Source organism: Neopsephotus bourkii, unplaced genomic scaffold (genome assembly GCF_033783945.1).
Source record: "Neopsephotus bourkii isolate Nb327-2 ecotype Australia unplaced genomic scaffold, CSIRO-AGI_Nbou_v1 NB_1139, whole genome shotgun sequence".
In the NCBI taxonomy this organism is placed as follows: Eukaryota; Metazoa; Chordata; class Aves; order Psittaciformes; family Psittacidae; genus Neopsephotus; species Neopsephotus bourkii.
Genome location: NW_026901625.1, coordinates 3034165 through 3048849, shown reverse-complemented (window position 1 = coordinate 3048849; position 14685 = coordinate 3034165). Strand labels below are relative to the sequence as shown.

The 14685-nt window shown below is 44.0% G+C and overlaps 1 protein-coding gene across 1 annotated transcript in view; it reads left to right on the top strand.

Moving 5' to 3' along the window:
• Positions 1 to 13864, top strand: part of ILRUN (inflammation and lipid regulator with UBA-like and NBR1-like domains) — a 30052-nt gene extending 16188 nt beyond the window's left edge. Inside the window, exons 3-5 of the mRNA XM_061363034.1 lie at positions 1682 to 1879; positions 4692 to 5020; positions 13417 to 13864. Coding sequence (XP_061219018.1) covers positions 1682 to 1879; positions 4692 to 5020; positions 13417 to 13452 — 563 coding nt within the window. The 3' untranslated portion in view covers positions 13453 to 13864. The remainder of the gene's footprint in view (positions 1 to 1681; positions 1880 to 4691; positions 5021 to 13416) is intronic.
• Positions 13865 to 14685: the final 821 nt, after the last annotated feature.

Sequence of the window (14685 nt, the reverse complement as noted above, 5' to 3'; positions counted from 1 at the left end):
TGCGTGACAAGTATGACAGGCAGAGCAATGAGAGATTGTCAGTTTTAGGTGTGCAAGCAGTAAGCTAGATTCAGTCAGGTTTTCAGATGTGTTACAAAGACACAATACCCTGCTCCAATACCGTTCAGGACAGTGCTTGGCTTGTCTGCCAAAGGACCAGTTTGTATAGTGGAACCATTGCTGAAAGAGCAGCAGGATTTAACAGACTTATTTCCTTTTCCCACTCTACTCCCAGCAGCTGCTGGCTCTGCAGGACATCTACTACAATTTATCATCTCCTGAGAGATGAGTGTACTGCAATAGAATGACATAATCATAATTCCATTTTATGGGGCTTATCAGTTGAAGTGTTCTAGGCACCTTGCAAGCCTAAAGCCATTAAACCCGATAAAAATCACATAAATTATTTAAACTAAGCCATGTTGCTGGGCTGCCAGCCTTTCCAGATGAGACTTCATACTCCTGCACACCATAGTCTGGGGTCAGCTCGTCACTCACCTTCTCTTTTCGCAGAGCTCCCTATCTCAGTGCTGTTTCCAACTGTAGTGATATATCCTCTGCTCTTGATATGCAACTGTACTTGTTCTCATCACTCTTCCCCTGTTAGATTGTGAGTTGCACAAATAAGGACTTGACCAGAAAACCAGTCCCCGCCATGTCTTTGCTGAAGTATCCACAGGGATTAAATTAGCAGGCAAGCTGTTGCAAAGGATGCTCTTTGAGGTAGCATAAGGTCAGATCAACATCCACCATTCTTGTCTCAAATGAGACACAGTGGGTTCAGAGCTCCCTGGTGGTTCAGGCTTTCCTCAGCTGTTTCCATTGACCTCAACTGAGCAGAAAGTATTCTCCAAGTCATTGCCTTAGTCATGTCATTACTGGAGAATCAGCATAAGAAAATGCTGCTGAACTGATTTTTCAGGAATCTCACAAGCACTTCTCTTTCTGTCTGCCCCAGTACCTGTTACGTTTGGTGGAGATGGCTGTGCTTGTGTATGGAACTGCTTCATGTACCTCAGCACATTGCCAGGTCACATTGTCGGTCCCGCTACCTGCAGTCCAGACATTCATCTCCACAAAGAAATCACATGTTCACAGGCCTTTCCACCTTTGCACAAGGCTGAGAGAAGGGTTGTTACAAGAAAGGAAATAAAGCCATTTAGAGAATAGTACTAGTTCTTTAATTATAGTTCAAACTGTTGGCTCCTCCTGAGGCTGCGAACGGGCTTAGAAAAGAATTAATCCCTGAAAGAATGTTTCCAGCACTTTGTATTAATAACATCTACATTGATGTCTCTCGGGAGTTACGTGTAGGGATGCAGAAAGAAGTGGGGGGGAGCCCACCTTTGTCTCTAGCACTGGTACACACACACACGTTGGTTGTGTTGATTTTCTTGCAGCTGTTACACTGGGACTTTGAGAACATTTCTGTGTAAATATGATGTAGAGGTTATTCAAATAGAACTATAAATTGTCTTGCTGCTCTCTAACTGGACCTGTTAACAACTGTCTTGACAACTGTATTCTTCAGTACCCGTTGCTGGTGATGTGTGTCTTGGTATCCTTTGACTGTTCACCAATTGCATAACTGTTGTAATAAGCATGTTTCATCCAGTCTTTTAACACACACAAAGCATTTCCGAGTGCTCCATCAGTAATTCTTTCTTCTGTTTAATCCCAGGGACAGAGGCATGGCCCCCAGGGGTTTGCCTGAAGTATGTTGGGGGAGACCAGTTTGGCCACGTGAACATGGTGATGGTCAGGTCCCTGGAGCCCCAGGAGATTGCAGACGTCAGTGTTCAGATGTGCAGCCCCAGCACAGCAGGAATGTATCAGGGACAGTGGCGGATGTGCACTGCCACGGGACTCTACTACGGAGGTGAGTGATCCCTTTTCCAGCTCTCCTTTGTGACATTCTCACGACAGATAACTCCAGGCCCCTTGCAGGCACTCTCCTGATAACCAGATGGTGAAAGCAGAGGTCTGCCAGCTCTGAGGCTAAATATAGTAAAGAGAATAGAGGAAACATCCAGAGAGTTGCTTTGTTGTCTGGATCAGCACAGGACTGTTTTCTAACCACTGGAACAAATTGCAGATTACACCAAGCTCTGAAAACCAGTTCTCCTGGAGGCTCTCAGTTTCCCAGCACTGAACACTAGGCTACATACAGGTATAAAGTGGAGAAAGCCTCATTTGAAAAGTCAGGATCCAGGTTTCAGAACAGGAATTTGGTGCATCTACTGTGACCCATTTTTCTGTGTTTAAAACTACTTTCTGGTATTTTTCCTGGTTTCTCAGCCCAGGCCACCAGCATCCTCATTCATGTGGAGTCGTTCAGTCTCTGAGCCAGCTCTAGTTTAAACTGAGAACATCTTTATGCCTGTTTTGGCAGTTGGGAGTATCCCAAATTACACAGGTTTGAGTGAGAGATGTTGGCACTTGGAGTCAAAAATAACTCTGTGCTCAGGGTTTGGCAGAATTGTCAGTAAATGTATGACTCTGGTGTCAAAAGTGGATGGAACTTGTCCCTGAAGAGCGGGCCTGAATTCCTCCATGCAGCTTGTTCAGCTGGTGTGTTATTAAATTAAAGCTGAGGTTTTCCCAGCTCCTGACAGTTTGAGATCTTCCTAAACGTCCTCAAGTTGCACATTTTAAAAGACAACGACCTACAAATGCAAATCCCTTGGGCTGCTGAGCATGGAGTCACAGCTGCCCTTCTCTGCAATGTGATTATAGAATCGCAGAATAGTTGGGGTTGGAAAGGACCTTAAGATCACCCACTTCCAACCCCCCTGCCATGAGCAGGGACACATCGCGCTAAACCGTGTCACCCAAGACTCCATCCAGCCTGGCCTTGAGCACTGCCAGGAATGGAGCGTTCACAGCTTCCTTGGGCAATCCATTCCAGCACCTCGCCACCCTCATAGTAAAGAACTTCCTTACATCTAACCTGAATTTCCCCTGTTTCCGTTTGAACATCACCCCTTGTCCTATCAGTACAGCCCCTAATGAAGAGGCCCTCCCCGTTAATGGCTTTTACGCTGGTTAGAGCCCCAGAGGGTGAGCCCCAGCGCTGCTGGGGGCCTGGCAGGCCCCCGGCCCCCTCGCCCGGCGGGGTTTCCGACCGGCACGGCCCGGGCAGCGGCGGGGCTGGCAGCAGGGGGCGCACCGCGGGCCGCCGGTGTTCCAGCAGGGGGCGCCGCAGTGCTGCCGGTGCTTCGGCCGACGGGCGGCAGGGGGCGCCGCGGGGCCGCGTCCCGCACAGCGCCGGGTGCTGAAGGGTGAAATCTCACCTCTGGGCTTCGGTCGTAAATGAGAACTGATGAGCGTGGGCCTGTAAAGGGGAGCTTCAGTGAGTCAGTGCTGCTTGAGAAGCCATGGGGGTAAATCCTAACAGTGAATTTACCTGCAGGCTCCTCCCCGGGCCGCCGGGGGCAGTGTTGTTCAGCCAACAGCAGCCTGCACTTGGCTGCAGAAAACCTGGAAACAACTGGAGAGGGACTTTTCATAAGGTCGTGTAGGGATAGGACATGGGGTAACAGCTGTGAACTGAGAGCACATTTAGATTTGATACTAAGAAGAAATGTTTACTGTGAGGGTGTTGAGGAGCTGGCACAGGGTGCCCAGAGAAGCTGTGGCTGCCCCATCCCTGGCAGTGCTCAAGGCCAGGTTGGACACAGGGGCTTGGAGCATCCTGCTCTAGTGGAAGGGGTCCCTGCTTGTGGCAGGGGCTGAAACTGGACGAGCTTTAAGGCCCTTTCCAACCCACACCATTCCATGGTTCTATGAATTACATGTGACGCGAGGTGCTCTTACCAGACCTGCTGAGATGAGATAAGGTATTGCTGCTGTTCTTTTTAATTCTCCTCTGTGCAGCAAAACAATACCAGAGCACATTTAATGGAGAGGTGCTAAAAAAGGAGGGGTGGGGGGAGCATGATAATAAAACTGATTTTGGATGCATACCAAGATATGTATTAATGTAAATAGGCTGTAATGTTTGCATGAAGTGTAAATGAAATGATAAGTAAAATAACAATCTTATCTATGTACAAGAGACAGAAATGCATTAGGTAAGAACTGCAAATATGTTTCTTACTCTAATCAATAGTTTGTGAGCTCATGTAATCGTCTACCAAGCCTTGGTATCTTGCTCACCTACTGTGTTTTGGAACTGGAGATGTTTTACAGTGAATTATCATAGTCATAATTACTTTCTAAGTCACCCCATTTGTTGCTTTATATTAATAGTCCAGCCTTTCAAAGCTAAACAAAAACAACGTTGCCTTTTCTTTTACCATCAGAGTAGAAGATTGGCAGTGATATCTCCTGGCTATCATTTCAGTCTTGCTGCATAGCCTTGGATAAAGTCACCTCAGGTTTTCATTTTTCAGTGCGTCATATTGGTAGTCTGAAGCACAGAGCTTCAAATTATCATGTTGCTTTGGTTTTTATATGTTCTTAGCTGGTTCGTGTAAGTTCAGTAAGTGTAAAACTTGCCTGGTTTTCTTGAAAGATTGGACACTACATCAGTGTTTAACCAGTGCTTTCAATGTTACATTAAAATGTACTTGAAATGGTGAATTTTTTCTTGTCTCTGTAAAGGATGGAATTCATGTTCTGGTTTTTTCCTTCTTCCCCTTCATTAACTCCACCGAGTGACAACCAGAGTGCCTTTCCTTTTTCCACAGATGTCATCTGGGTGATCCTCAGCGTGGAAGTTGGAGGACTTCTGGGTGTAACACAGCAGCTGTCATCCTTTGAAACAGAGTTCAACACGCAACCGCATCGCAAGGTAGAAGGAAACTTTAACCCATTCGCCTCTCCACAGAAGAACAGGCAACCAGATGAAAACAACCTAAAAGACCCTGGGGGTTCCGAGCTAGGTACAATCAGCAAAAACACATGGGGGCCTCCTCCTGACCAAATCGAACAAGATCAGAATGGACTGTCACAAAACTCTGTAAATCTCTCCCCCAGCAGTCACTCGAACAACTTGTCGGTAGTGACATACAGTAAGGTAGGTGCCCTGGGAGAACAGGAGAATGGGTAGGTGATGAGACTGATGTATGTAATAGCTCCTCGTTACAAACTGCAAAGCCCTTCCCTTCTGCTTCTGCCAGACCTGCTAAGGAAGGTTTTGAATTTGACAGACTCTGCCAAGTCCTCATGTTATATTAAACTCTTTTTTTGCCTCTGATAGACTTTACTAGATCCACCTTTCTGTTTCTGCTTCGAGTCCTTCTTAAAGTTTATATAATCTTGTCTGGGTGCTGTAACTATTAGTGGCTGGAGCCTGCTCCAGTTGCGTGTGCAAATAAGTCAAAATATCTCTCTAGATGTGCTCCTGAGTTTTACATCATTTGGAAAAGACAAAAGATAACCACCCTCCCCAAACCTGAGCTTACCAGGTAACTTCTTTTAAGATGGTGTGGGGAGACTACAGAGCTCAGCATTTTGAGCCCAGAAGCTACCTGTCAGGAACAGTCAATCAAAGGACTATTCCTGTCTGTGTCCTTGTCTTGTTATAATTGTAGGTGACTTTTAAATTATCTTCCCTTTGAATCTCTCTCAAAAGCTTGCTTGGTGGATGCTATATGAGTCTGAGTGATATTTTGACTGTTTTTATTTGCTTGTGTGTGAAAAATGACTTGCAGGATTATTTACAATTCAGAATCCACCTGTTGATGCAGCCAGTATGTGTAGGTGTGTACTGTCGTATGTCAAACTAGTTTGATTTTTAAAATCCTTTTAAAATGCTTTACTGTACTTTAAGCAGTCTGTGTAGGACAATAACACTTGGTTGCTGAATGAATTAATAAAGCCCTAATGTTAGTTCACCTACAGCACTTTAGTTCCTAACTGGATGAACTGCCTGTCCTCTACCAGTGGATCATATTTTAGTGACCTACTTTGCACCAGGGCTATGCATTTTTTACTGATGGCATGCGTGGGATGAACTGTGTGACAGACTTCCAATCGCCCTTCTTGTGTTTTGCACCCCAAACGTGAATTGCTAAAAGCTGTACTGGCTCCTGCTTCAAGGCTCTGCTCAGTGAAAGTGAAATGGATGGCTTAGGAAATGATCTAAAAATAAAGCCTTTACCTGTCAGTTCAAATCCAACCTGAGTTAGCAGGGACTGAAAGTCTTCATAGCAGTTGCTTGGTGGATAGCAGTGTTCCCTGAAGGGACAGGTCATCCTCTGACTGCAGAGGCCATTGACATGCTGATACATCTTCTCTGCATACACTTTCTCCCCAGTGCTTCAGGTGGGGAACGCTGCTCTGTGGCTCTGTCTACATACCCCAGCAAAGATTGGTAACAGCTCTGTGTACCAGCTGATGGAAAACAAAAGACAGTTTCTAAGTACAGCTTTGGTGAGATAGTGGACTTACTGAAGCCTTTCAGAGCTGAAATCCTGGGTTTAATTTTGGAGGTCAGCTTTAGGCTGGAGATGGCTTTTTTTTCCTTGCCTGTTTTCTGAGTGCAGAGCTTGGTGGTTGCTTTGTAGTTGATAGGCACTTGCAGGTGGAGAGATGTGGAACTGCTCACACACTTCTGAGTAGGTTCCTGTGTAGAATTGCTGGATGTGGGGCTTTGGCAGTAACATGGCCTTCAGTTTTCACTAAGTCTCTCCCTGTAATACGTATCCTTGCTCTTCCTAGTGAGAGTGCTGTGAGCACTAGGAGGTAAAGCAGCCCAACAAACTCTCCTGGCTGAGGAGTAGATGCTTTGTCTTTTCTAAGAACACAGGTACAAGAAACTGATAGTTATTGGAGGTGCAGAGGCCATAGCAAAGGTCAGCTGTACTGTGGAAAGGAAAAGCCATAAAGGAGAGTGAAGCACTACCAGAGAGGATGTCATAAACTGAAGTAAGCTGCTTTAGCTGGTAACCCAAAGCTCCCGAGCAGTACTCTTGAGATGTGAGCCATTATAACCTAACCTCAGATGCAGAATAGGTGATAGGTGGGCTTTCTCCCCACTCCTCAAACACCCCACCCACCACCCCTTTTTATTTTCAGATGTTGTTTGGGAGGTTTGTTTATTTCTTTTTGTATTTACAGAATGTTCTTGGGTGGATTTGAGGTGGATTATCTGAGATAAAAAGTACACATCTTTTTTTTGCCTGCTTGAGAAGGGATAACCTTACGGTCCTTTTTGAAGATGGGGTGGGGTATGTGAAAGTTCATTGATACTTGAGGGTTTTTTCTCTGCTCCAGTGTTTTTGTTTATAACACAATAAAACAAGTTAGCTTTGCCTTTGGAGGCCATTATTAAGGTAGGTCTGAAGATCAGAGTCCGGTTCCAGCCTTGCCCTTCTTGTCCAGGGCAGGAGGCGTTCTGCCCCACAGACTTAATATTGGTATGATCCTGCTTCTGTAGTGAACATGTTTGAGTAGGTTTGACACCTGAGATATTTGGTGTCATTTCAGTTGCTCCCTGGCTGGGGTCTGGCACCATCGCCTGCTGCCTCCTGCAAGCTGGGAAAGAACATACTTCTTTTTTCTTTCTTTTCCAAAGAAGGGATAATGTGCAAGCAGTACCCCTATACTGTGCAAGCAGTATGCCAGCTGTGGGTACCAGTTCAGTGGAAAAGGGCTTATTGGAAGTGGTGTAAGTATTAAACCTCCTGAGCAGATAGATGGTGTTCCACTACCTGTTATGAAAAGCAGTATTTGACCCATCTTCCCCTCTTCCTTGAGGACTTTACCTGTTCTCTGCTGCTTGAGAGGGGCAAAGAAAACTACTTTTGAGGCTGTTGTCCTGAGATTGAATATTGATGTGAAAGGCTTTATTTCAGGTTCTTGGAGCAGACAGAGAGTCCTGTGGGTTGGTTCTGTAGTTGCGTGGTGGGATTCCTGGATTCTGGTGATCTTCAGCAGGACCTCCAGTGTTTGTCTGCTTTCATGTACCAGGAGAATGGAGTGAGTCCCTAGTCATGTTTGAGACACCATTTGGTGAGATACAGTAATGGGAAAGGGTAAGGTCTAGCTAAGGTGTTCAGAAGGGACTATGTCCCATATTTAGAGGTAATACAAGTGCTTAAATATTTCTCAGATCACTGTGGAGGCTTCTCCCTGCCAAGAGATCATGGAGTACCCCAATCATGCAGTTGCATGAGATCTTTGAGCTAAAACTGCAGCTTCTGGCATCTGCAGCTGTAAAACATACCAGAAGTTGCCAGACTTTGCCTGTGTCAGTTCTCCCTCTGGTGCAACTGAGCAGGTGTGACTTGTCCTCTCAAATTCCCGATCGGAGGCAGGATCTTAGTGACAGTGACATGCCATCTGCTGCTGGATTAGACAAGTCTATCAACGTTTCACACGTGGAAGCATTCAGAATGCTTTTATCCAGCACATGGTTTGTGTACTCACCTAGGAGAAAAAGACCCACACAAAACACAGAAACGAATCAAGGGTTGAATTCCCTGTAAGCAGATGAGATGAAAACTGTGATCTGCTTGAAACAAACTGGGTGTGATCTTTATATCTTTATTCCTGCTGTAGTGCACACCTTCCCTGGGCCCGCTCCACTTACCTTAAGTCAACTGCTGTAAGGTGGTAGATCAGGTTCTGTGTTCCCAGCATTGCTTTGAGCATGTTGTCATATCTAGTCCCAGTGGAGTTTTTGCATGTTCTTTAGAACTAAAGATGTGCTTAAGTGCAGGATAGGATGCTTATCTCGGGGTAGGGATGAGCTGTATTAGAGTCCAGATATACCCATGCATGGGTATTTTACTCTCCTTTTTGGCAATCGGTTTCTCTCTGTATTCTCGAGAGAGATGAGGCGAATACAGCTTCTATTTACTCTCTCCTGTCTCATAGCAACACTGTTGAGGTCACTGCTGCTCTCTTGTGACAGTCTTTTACATTAAAAGTGCAAGATGCAGTCTTACAGTGCCTGGGGAATTAGAGTTAAATTTCTTAACTAAAGAAAGAAACGTACAGGTTTAAATACCTAAAAAGGTCTGAGTGGATAGCCATATACTGACATTAGGATTGTACTGCGTCACATGTATATTAAATACATACATATATATATATTAAAAAGTTGCCCATATGAATTGAGGAATCGCTGCTTTCTTGTAATGCAGGAAACTGCACACAGAAGTTCTGATTCTGCAAATATTTGCCCATAGAGAACAACGTGTATAGTCACTGCCATAGCAAAGAGCGTTCTGCTGCTTGTCTGCTGTTAATCTCTTCATTAGTCACACTATTAAAAGCCCAGTGAAATACAAGAACATTTGCAGTTCACAAAATTAAAATCTCAGCACCCTTTTTTCCTGCTGTATTTATGCTCTCCATTTCCCTTCATTCTGTGTGGAGCTGAACTCTGATCCATACTTGACAGCTTTCTGTATGTAAGGAGAAAAACCATCTCTCTATACTTAGAGCCTTTAACTGGCTTCCTCCCTCTTGAGTTTAAAAGTGGCTGCTGCTTCTAGATGCATGCTTCCTCCAAACCAGGGCACTCCAATTCGTATGTGTTTTTAGTACCTCTGAACTTTAGGCAGAATTCTTTTCCCTGAGAACTATTTGGGTACTGAACTGTATTTGTGGGTAGAAGATGCCCCAGAAGTGTTTGCATCCATGTAGGTCAGAAGTTCCTTCCATCCTGGTATCTGGGCTTCAAAGTGGGTCGTTGCCACATGGTTAAATTAATCTAGAACAGAGTAGGAGAGCGCTGGACTCAAACCTACTGTAGCTACTCCTCGACAGCCACGCTGCTGCATAGCATCTGCAGGCTAAACTGATGTTGCATGAGCTGGTTTGCTTATCTGGTGAAAGACTAATGTGTTTGGATGTTGCATGTTAGCTCATCCATGAACACCAGCAGTCCCTGTGCGTCTGGACTGTGGAAATGTGAGATAATCTGGTTTTAGCTTAACTTTGCTCCATTGCAGGCCGACAGTTTCCCTGTTACTTTATCTCTGCAGACTAAAAGCACGCCATTGAGTTACAAGAGCTAAGTTGTTGCATGGTAACTTAATCATGTACTTGAGCCCTCATGTACTTCATCAGCTCTGCATCTACACCAGCCCTGTCAGTGGCTGCGCTGTGAGAAAGTTCTTACCTTGCTGGTGGCCCATGCCACGTGTGTGCAGCGTGCATGGAATAAACACAATGAAAAGTGCTCAAGACTCTGTTCTCCTGTCTGTTCAGTTTACACAAGCTGGCTAAGAGAACTCTGTGTAGTTTGGAGAAGCACTTGACTAGGAGCAGCCCAGGAGGTGCCGAGGAAACGGGGACTTGTAGCGTTGCCTGATGCTACTGTCAGTGTGCACTGGGAGACTCCTGTATCGCTTCGCAGCTGTGCATCAGAACCTCCTGTCTCTCTGGAAGTGTACCTTTTCTTGATCTTGACTCGGTCACAAAGGTGAAATAAAGATAGCTGTTTGAAAGCCTGTGTTGTGCTGCTTTATGAAAGGTTTAACTTCATTTGATTTCTAGCACAGTTGCCTTCACTTAAAGAGCTCAGTATTTACAAAGGCCTTTAACTTCCCAAAACGACTCCGTTCCTTTCTAGATGCAGAAGTCAAATGATAATTTATGCCAATAATTTTCATGTAGAGTCTTTCCTTGAAAGAAAATGTGGTCCTCTGTTCTCACACACTTACTTGCATGAACAGCCAGTGTGCTCTCACTGGCAAGTTAGCAATTACTTCTGTGGAAGATACTGGAAGACATGAAAGTAAATTTGCAAAGCTGCAGCTGAGCATTTCATAAAGACAATGATCTCATTTTGAGACTAGAAGGGAATTCACCAAAAATAGTGTAATTCTTCAGATAAACTAACTCAGAAAAACTGCAATTTATGCAGAATTATCTTTGCATGTTTGTGATGTGAAATATTGCCTACAAGGGATAATTATTCTTGGAAATGTCATATAATGGAGTTTGGTATTTGCATTACAGCAGTAACTGAGGTTTTCAGGTGTCAACATTGCACTGCATGTTGAATAAATTTAATGGGAAAAAAGTGCTTTGCAGGCAGCTTGTATCTTCCTGAGAAAGAAGAAGGAGTATTCTCATTTCACAAAGGAGAGTAGGAGTTTCTTGCTCAGGTTCTGATGTTAAACCAAGTCTAGGCTTGATCTTAAAAGAAACAAGTGTTTCTTAATTTTGTACATTCTCATACACATTAATAAATCTCAATGGTAAGTGAAATGCAGTGAAGTGGCAATCCCAAGAGCAAAGATTTGGGGCTCTTTTTTCTTGGTGAAATGAATTGTATGAGGAAACGTTGACCTTGGTCACAGATTGTGGGACTGTTCTGGAGTTGCTCATGAGAAGCTCACCTAGAGATGTCAGCCTGTTAAGTGCACTGTAGCCAGTGTTGCAGAGCTGTATGTACTTGGTCATTTGACTCTGAAGGTGAGCTAAATTCTGGTTTTAATTAACACAAATAGCATAATTGTGGTGTTTTAAATTGGATGCTACAGAAAACAGTATCTGAAGATCCAGAGGGTTTCCTTGAAAACAAGGTTAATGGCAGGGTCTCTGTCTGCATACCGCAAGACTTGTGAACTGTGGCTAAGGTGAAGACTGTACTGTGTACTGCTGAGCTGTGTCACTGCTTTTATGTCACGGGGCGATGCAGATGGCTTGGTTTAGGTGCAGATTAAATGAGCAAAGTGGTGCCTTGCTCATAAGCTGAAGTGCCCGAGAGGTACAGGGAGCAGCTGGAGCAGTGCCTGCCTGCCAGTACCTGCAGACAAAGCCTGGTGTGCAGGTAACTCATACATAAAGCAAATTCTGGCAAGTGTGTCTGTACAGGTAATGGGCAGCAAACCCTGGTTTTCTGCTGGTGAGCAGTAAGTACAATAGGTTAACCTCTTTGAGTGCGACTGTGTAGGATCTTGCTTACAATGTCATTTTCCTTCTATGTCCTTTGGGGTGGGGGGTGTGCACCTCTTCACATTACTTTAATGTTTCTCTTCTCCCCACTGTTTCAGTGATGTATTTTTCAGATTGAGTATCTCAGTCTCTCTATTTTGGCAGGAGTTTCTCCTTTCCAAGGTGATGAACTATTGTGTTGGAATCTCTTAGAAGTTACCTTTTGAAAAGCTTGCTTTACAAACCCAGAGCACAGCCTGTTCCTAGGGTAGAAGCGTGTTTGGTTTTCCAGGTGTTTGTGTCTGCAAACAGTGATTTCCAAGTTTCCAGTCTTCTCTGTTTCCCATGCAGTTTGTGAGGTGCCCTCGTGTCTCTGGGTTGAATTTTGAGACCTGCTGATTGACTCTTCATTTCACCATTGTCTTGTATTTTGCCACCTGGTGTATCCTAAAGAGCTAACTTTTTCTCACGTGCAGCAACATTACAGGCTTCTTAGAGCACTTCCTTCCTTTATAACACAGATACACAACAGATGTCTTGAACTTGGGGTTTTTTGGGCTTAAAGGAATGAAGTTGATGCTTTACACGAGTCATGTTAAAGACTCATTGTTTCGTGGCTTTGTGGCTCATGCAGTGAGGTTGTCACAGAGTCATAGAAGAATGTGCAGGAATTGCTGTTTCCTTTGAAATTTGCCACGTTAAAGGCAAAATGGTGAAGGCTTGAAGTCAGAGCTTCACTTCAAGACAAGTAATGGCTTTGTGCTAATCAGGATCTCTGTTGTCTTAACTCATCAGCGTGCTGGAAAGAAGCTGCACTGTGTTTAAAAAAGCATTTGGATAATCTTCTACCTTTGACAGTGAAATATAATGATACTCACCTCACTTCTGACCTGAGTGTCTGGACCTTACAGGAGGATTATACATGTGGTTTGTACCTTCATCATTGTGACAAACTTTATACCCCTGTGACAGGAAATCTCTTGCCTCTCTGTTGGTCACTTTCTTTTGCTTCCTGATGAAACCCTGGATAGCTGATTCAAACAACAGGAATTGCAGAAAGGAGTTCCTGTTCGTCTGAGACCTGTTACTAAATCTGTTGTTTAGGTGACTCACTCTAGGATGTAAAAATGGATTCTCTAGTAAGCATTTTGATTTCTTTGGTTAAATGCGGTTGATTTTTCACTTGAGGAAAATGTATTTCGTTACCTTGAGAGAGCAAAAGCGCAGTTGTGGGGCTTTCCCACCAGTTACAGGCTCTTACTTCACTGTTTGTTGTAATCTTTAGAAGAGACTTGGGAAACTGCCATTCTTGGCCTCACATTGTAGTGTCTATAAGGGATTATTTTGCTCTGGTGTAGAAAATACAAATTACTTTGTGGCCCAATAACACTGAAAGAGGTAAGTGGATACGATCTGACATCTCAGGAGATCAGCTTCAAGTGTGTCATAAGGCCGGGCACCAGAGGTCGTCTTGTGGGTAAAGGGTTGCATTTGGTTTGGAAGTAACTGGGATGGGATGGTCAATGTTTTACTTCTTGCCTATTGAAATTGATTACGTCTCCAACTTTCTTTCAGGGTTTCCACGGTCCTTATCCCTTCGGACAGTCTTAAACCACAAAAACACAAAACGGGTATCGACAAGAGGAGAACTTAACAAAGAACTGACTTTTGGGGGGAGGGAGGGGAATCCACGTGGCAGACAGACACAGCGTGGACACCCCCCTTCTCCTCCTCCGTGTTCTGGATAACGAAGACAACTTAAGTAACTTAAAACTCAGTAACTTAAGACTAGTTGTTTCCAGAGGAAAATACAAAGTCTAAGTATGCATGTGTGAATGCTGAGTTTCAGGAGTGTTGTTCAATGCTATGAGAAAGAAACTATACCAACACCATGGTCTGTTTGGGTTTTTTAGCAATCATTCTCACACGTAATTAGGGAGCTTAAAAAAAAATGACTATGGAAAAGCCATCTTAAAATATTTTGCCTACAGAGCGGTTGTAGTTTGAGCAAATGTTTAATTTCTGTTTGTTTCTTGTTCTTTTTTTAAGTAAGGGACAGCGTGCGTTTGCATGGGACCGTCGTGTTTGACTTGCTCCTGAATGGAATTTGCTTCGCGTTTTCTGGGGTTCGTGCAGTGATTTCCTGATGTCAGATGTTTTTTTAATGACAGGTTGGGCCTGCCCCCGGCTCTGTGTTTTTAATATCATCTGCTGGGTTTAGTTACCAAGCTTTTCTTTTTTTTGCTCTCTTTTTAATTCCTTGTATTTCCTTTTGGTTTGCTTGATGCTGGTAGTTAAGTTGTGCTGCGTGTCGTTGGAAACCATGCTGAAGACCAAGTCTTGGGGTCAAAGTTAGAGAGACTCTGGGACTTCCAGCTCATTTCTCTCACCCTTGTACATGAAATACACACAGATACCACCGATATTAAGAAGAAACAGATTAAAGACCCAGAGCTGTCCTATGTGGTTAGCATTTTAAAATACCTTTTTGTTAGCTCTTGATGTGCAGTAGCTGGGCCTAGAGCAATCAAGCAAGCGTATCAAGTCTTATGCCAAGAGAGAAGTCTCTCTCCGTAGCTGTAATTCACTTGGTGGTAGTTGCAAAGCTTTACAAAAGTCATATCCTTTTAATTTTGAATGTCCCATCTCTTTTTATGGAGTATAAGTTTGCATTCATTTCTCCTGTGATAAAATACTAGCTTAAAGGCTAACGGTTTGTGGCTTTGAATGTATCATCAGCTGGATTCCAGTCTGTCGCCTTGTATTCATTTGCCTTTAGCATCCTGGCTTACAGCATCTTTGACATTCTTAACCTTCAAAATGGCATCTCCAGGGCTTGTTATT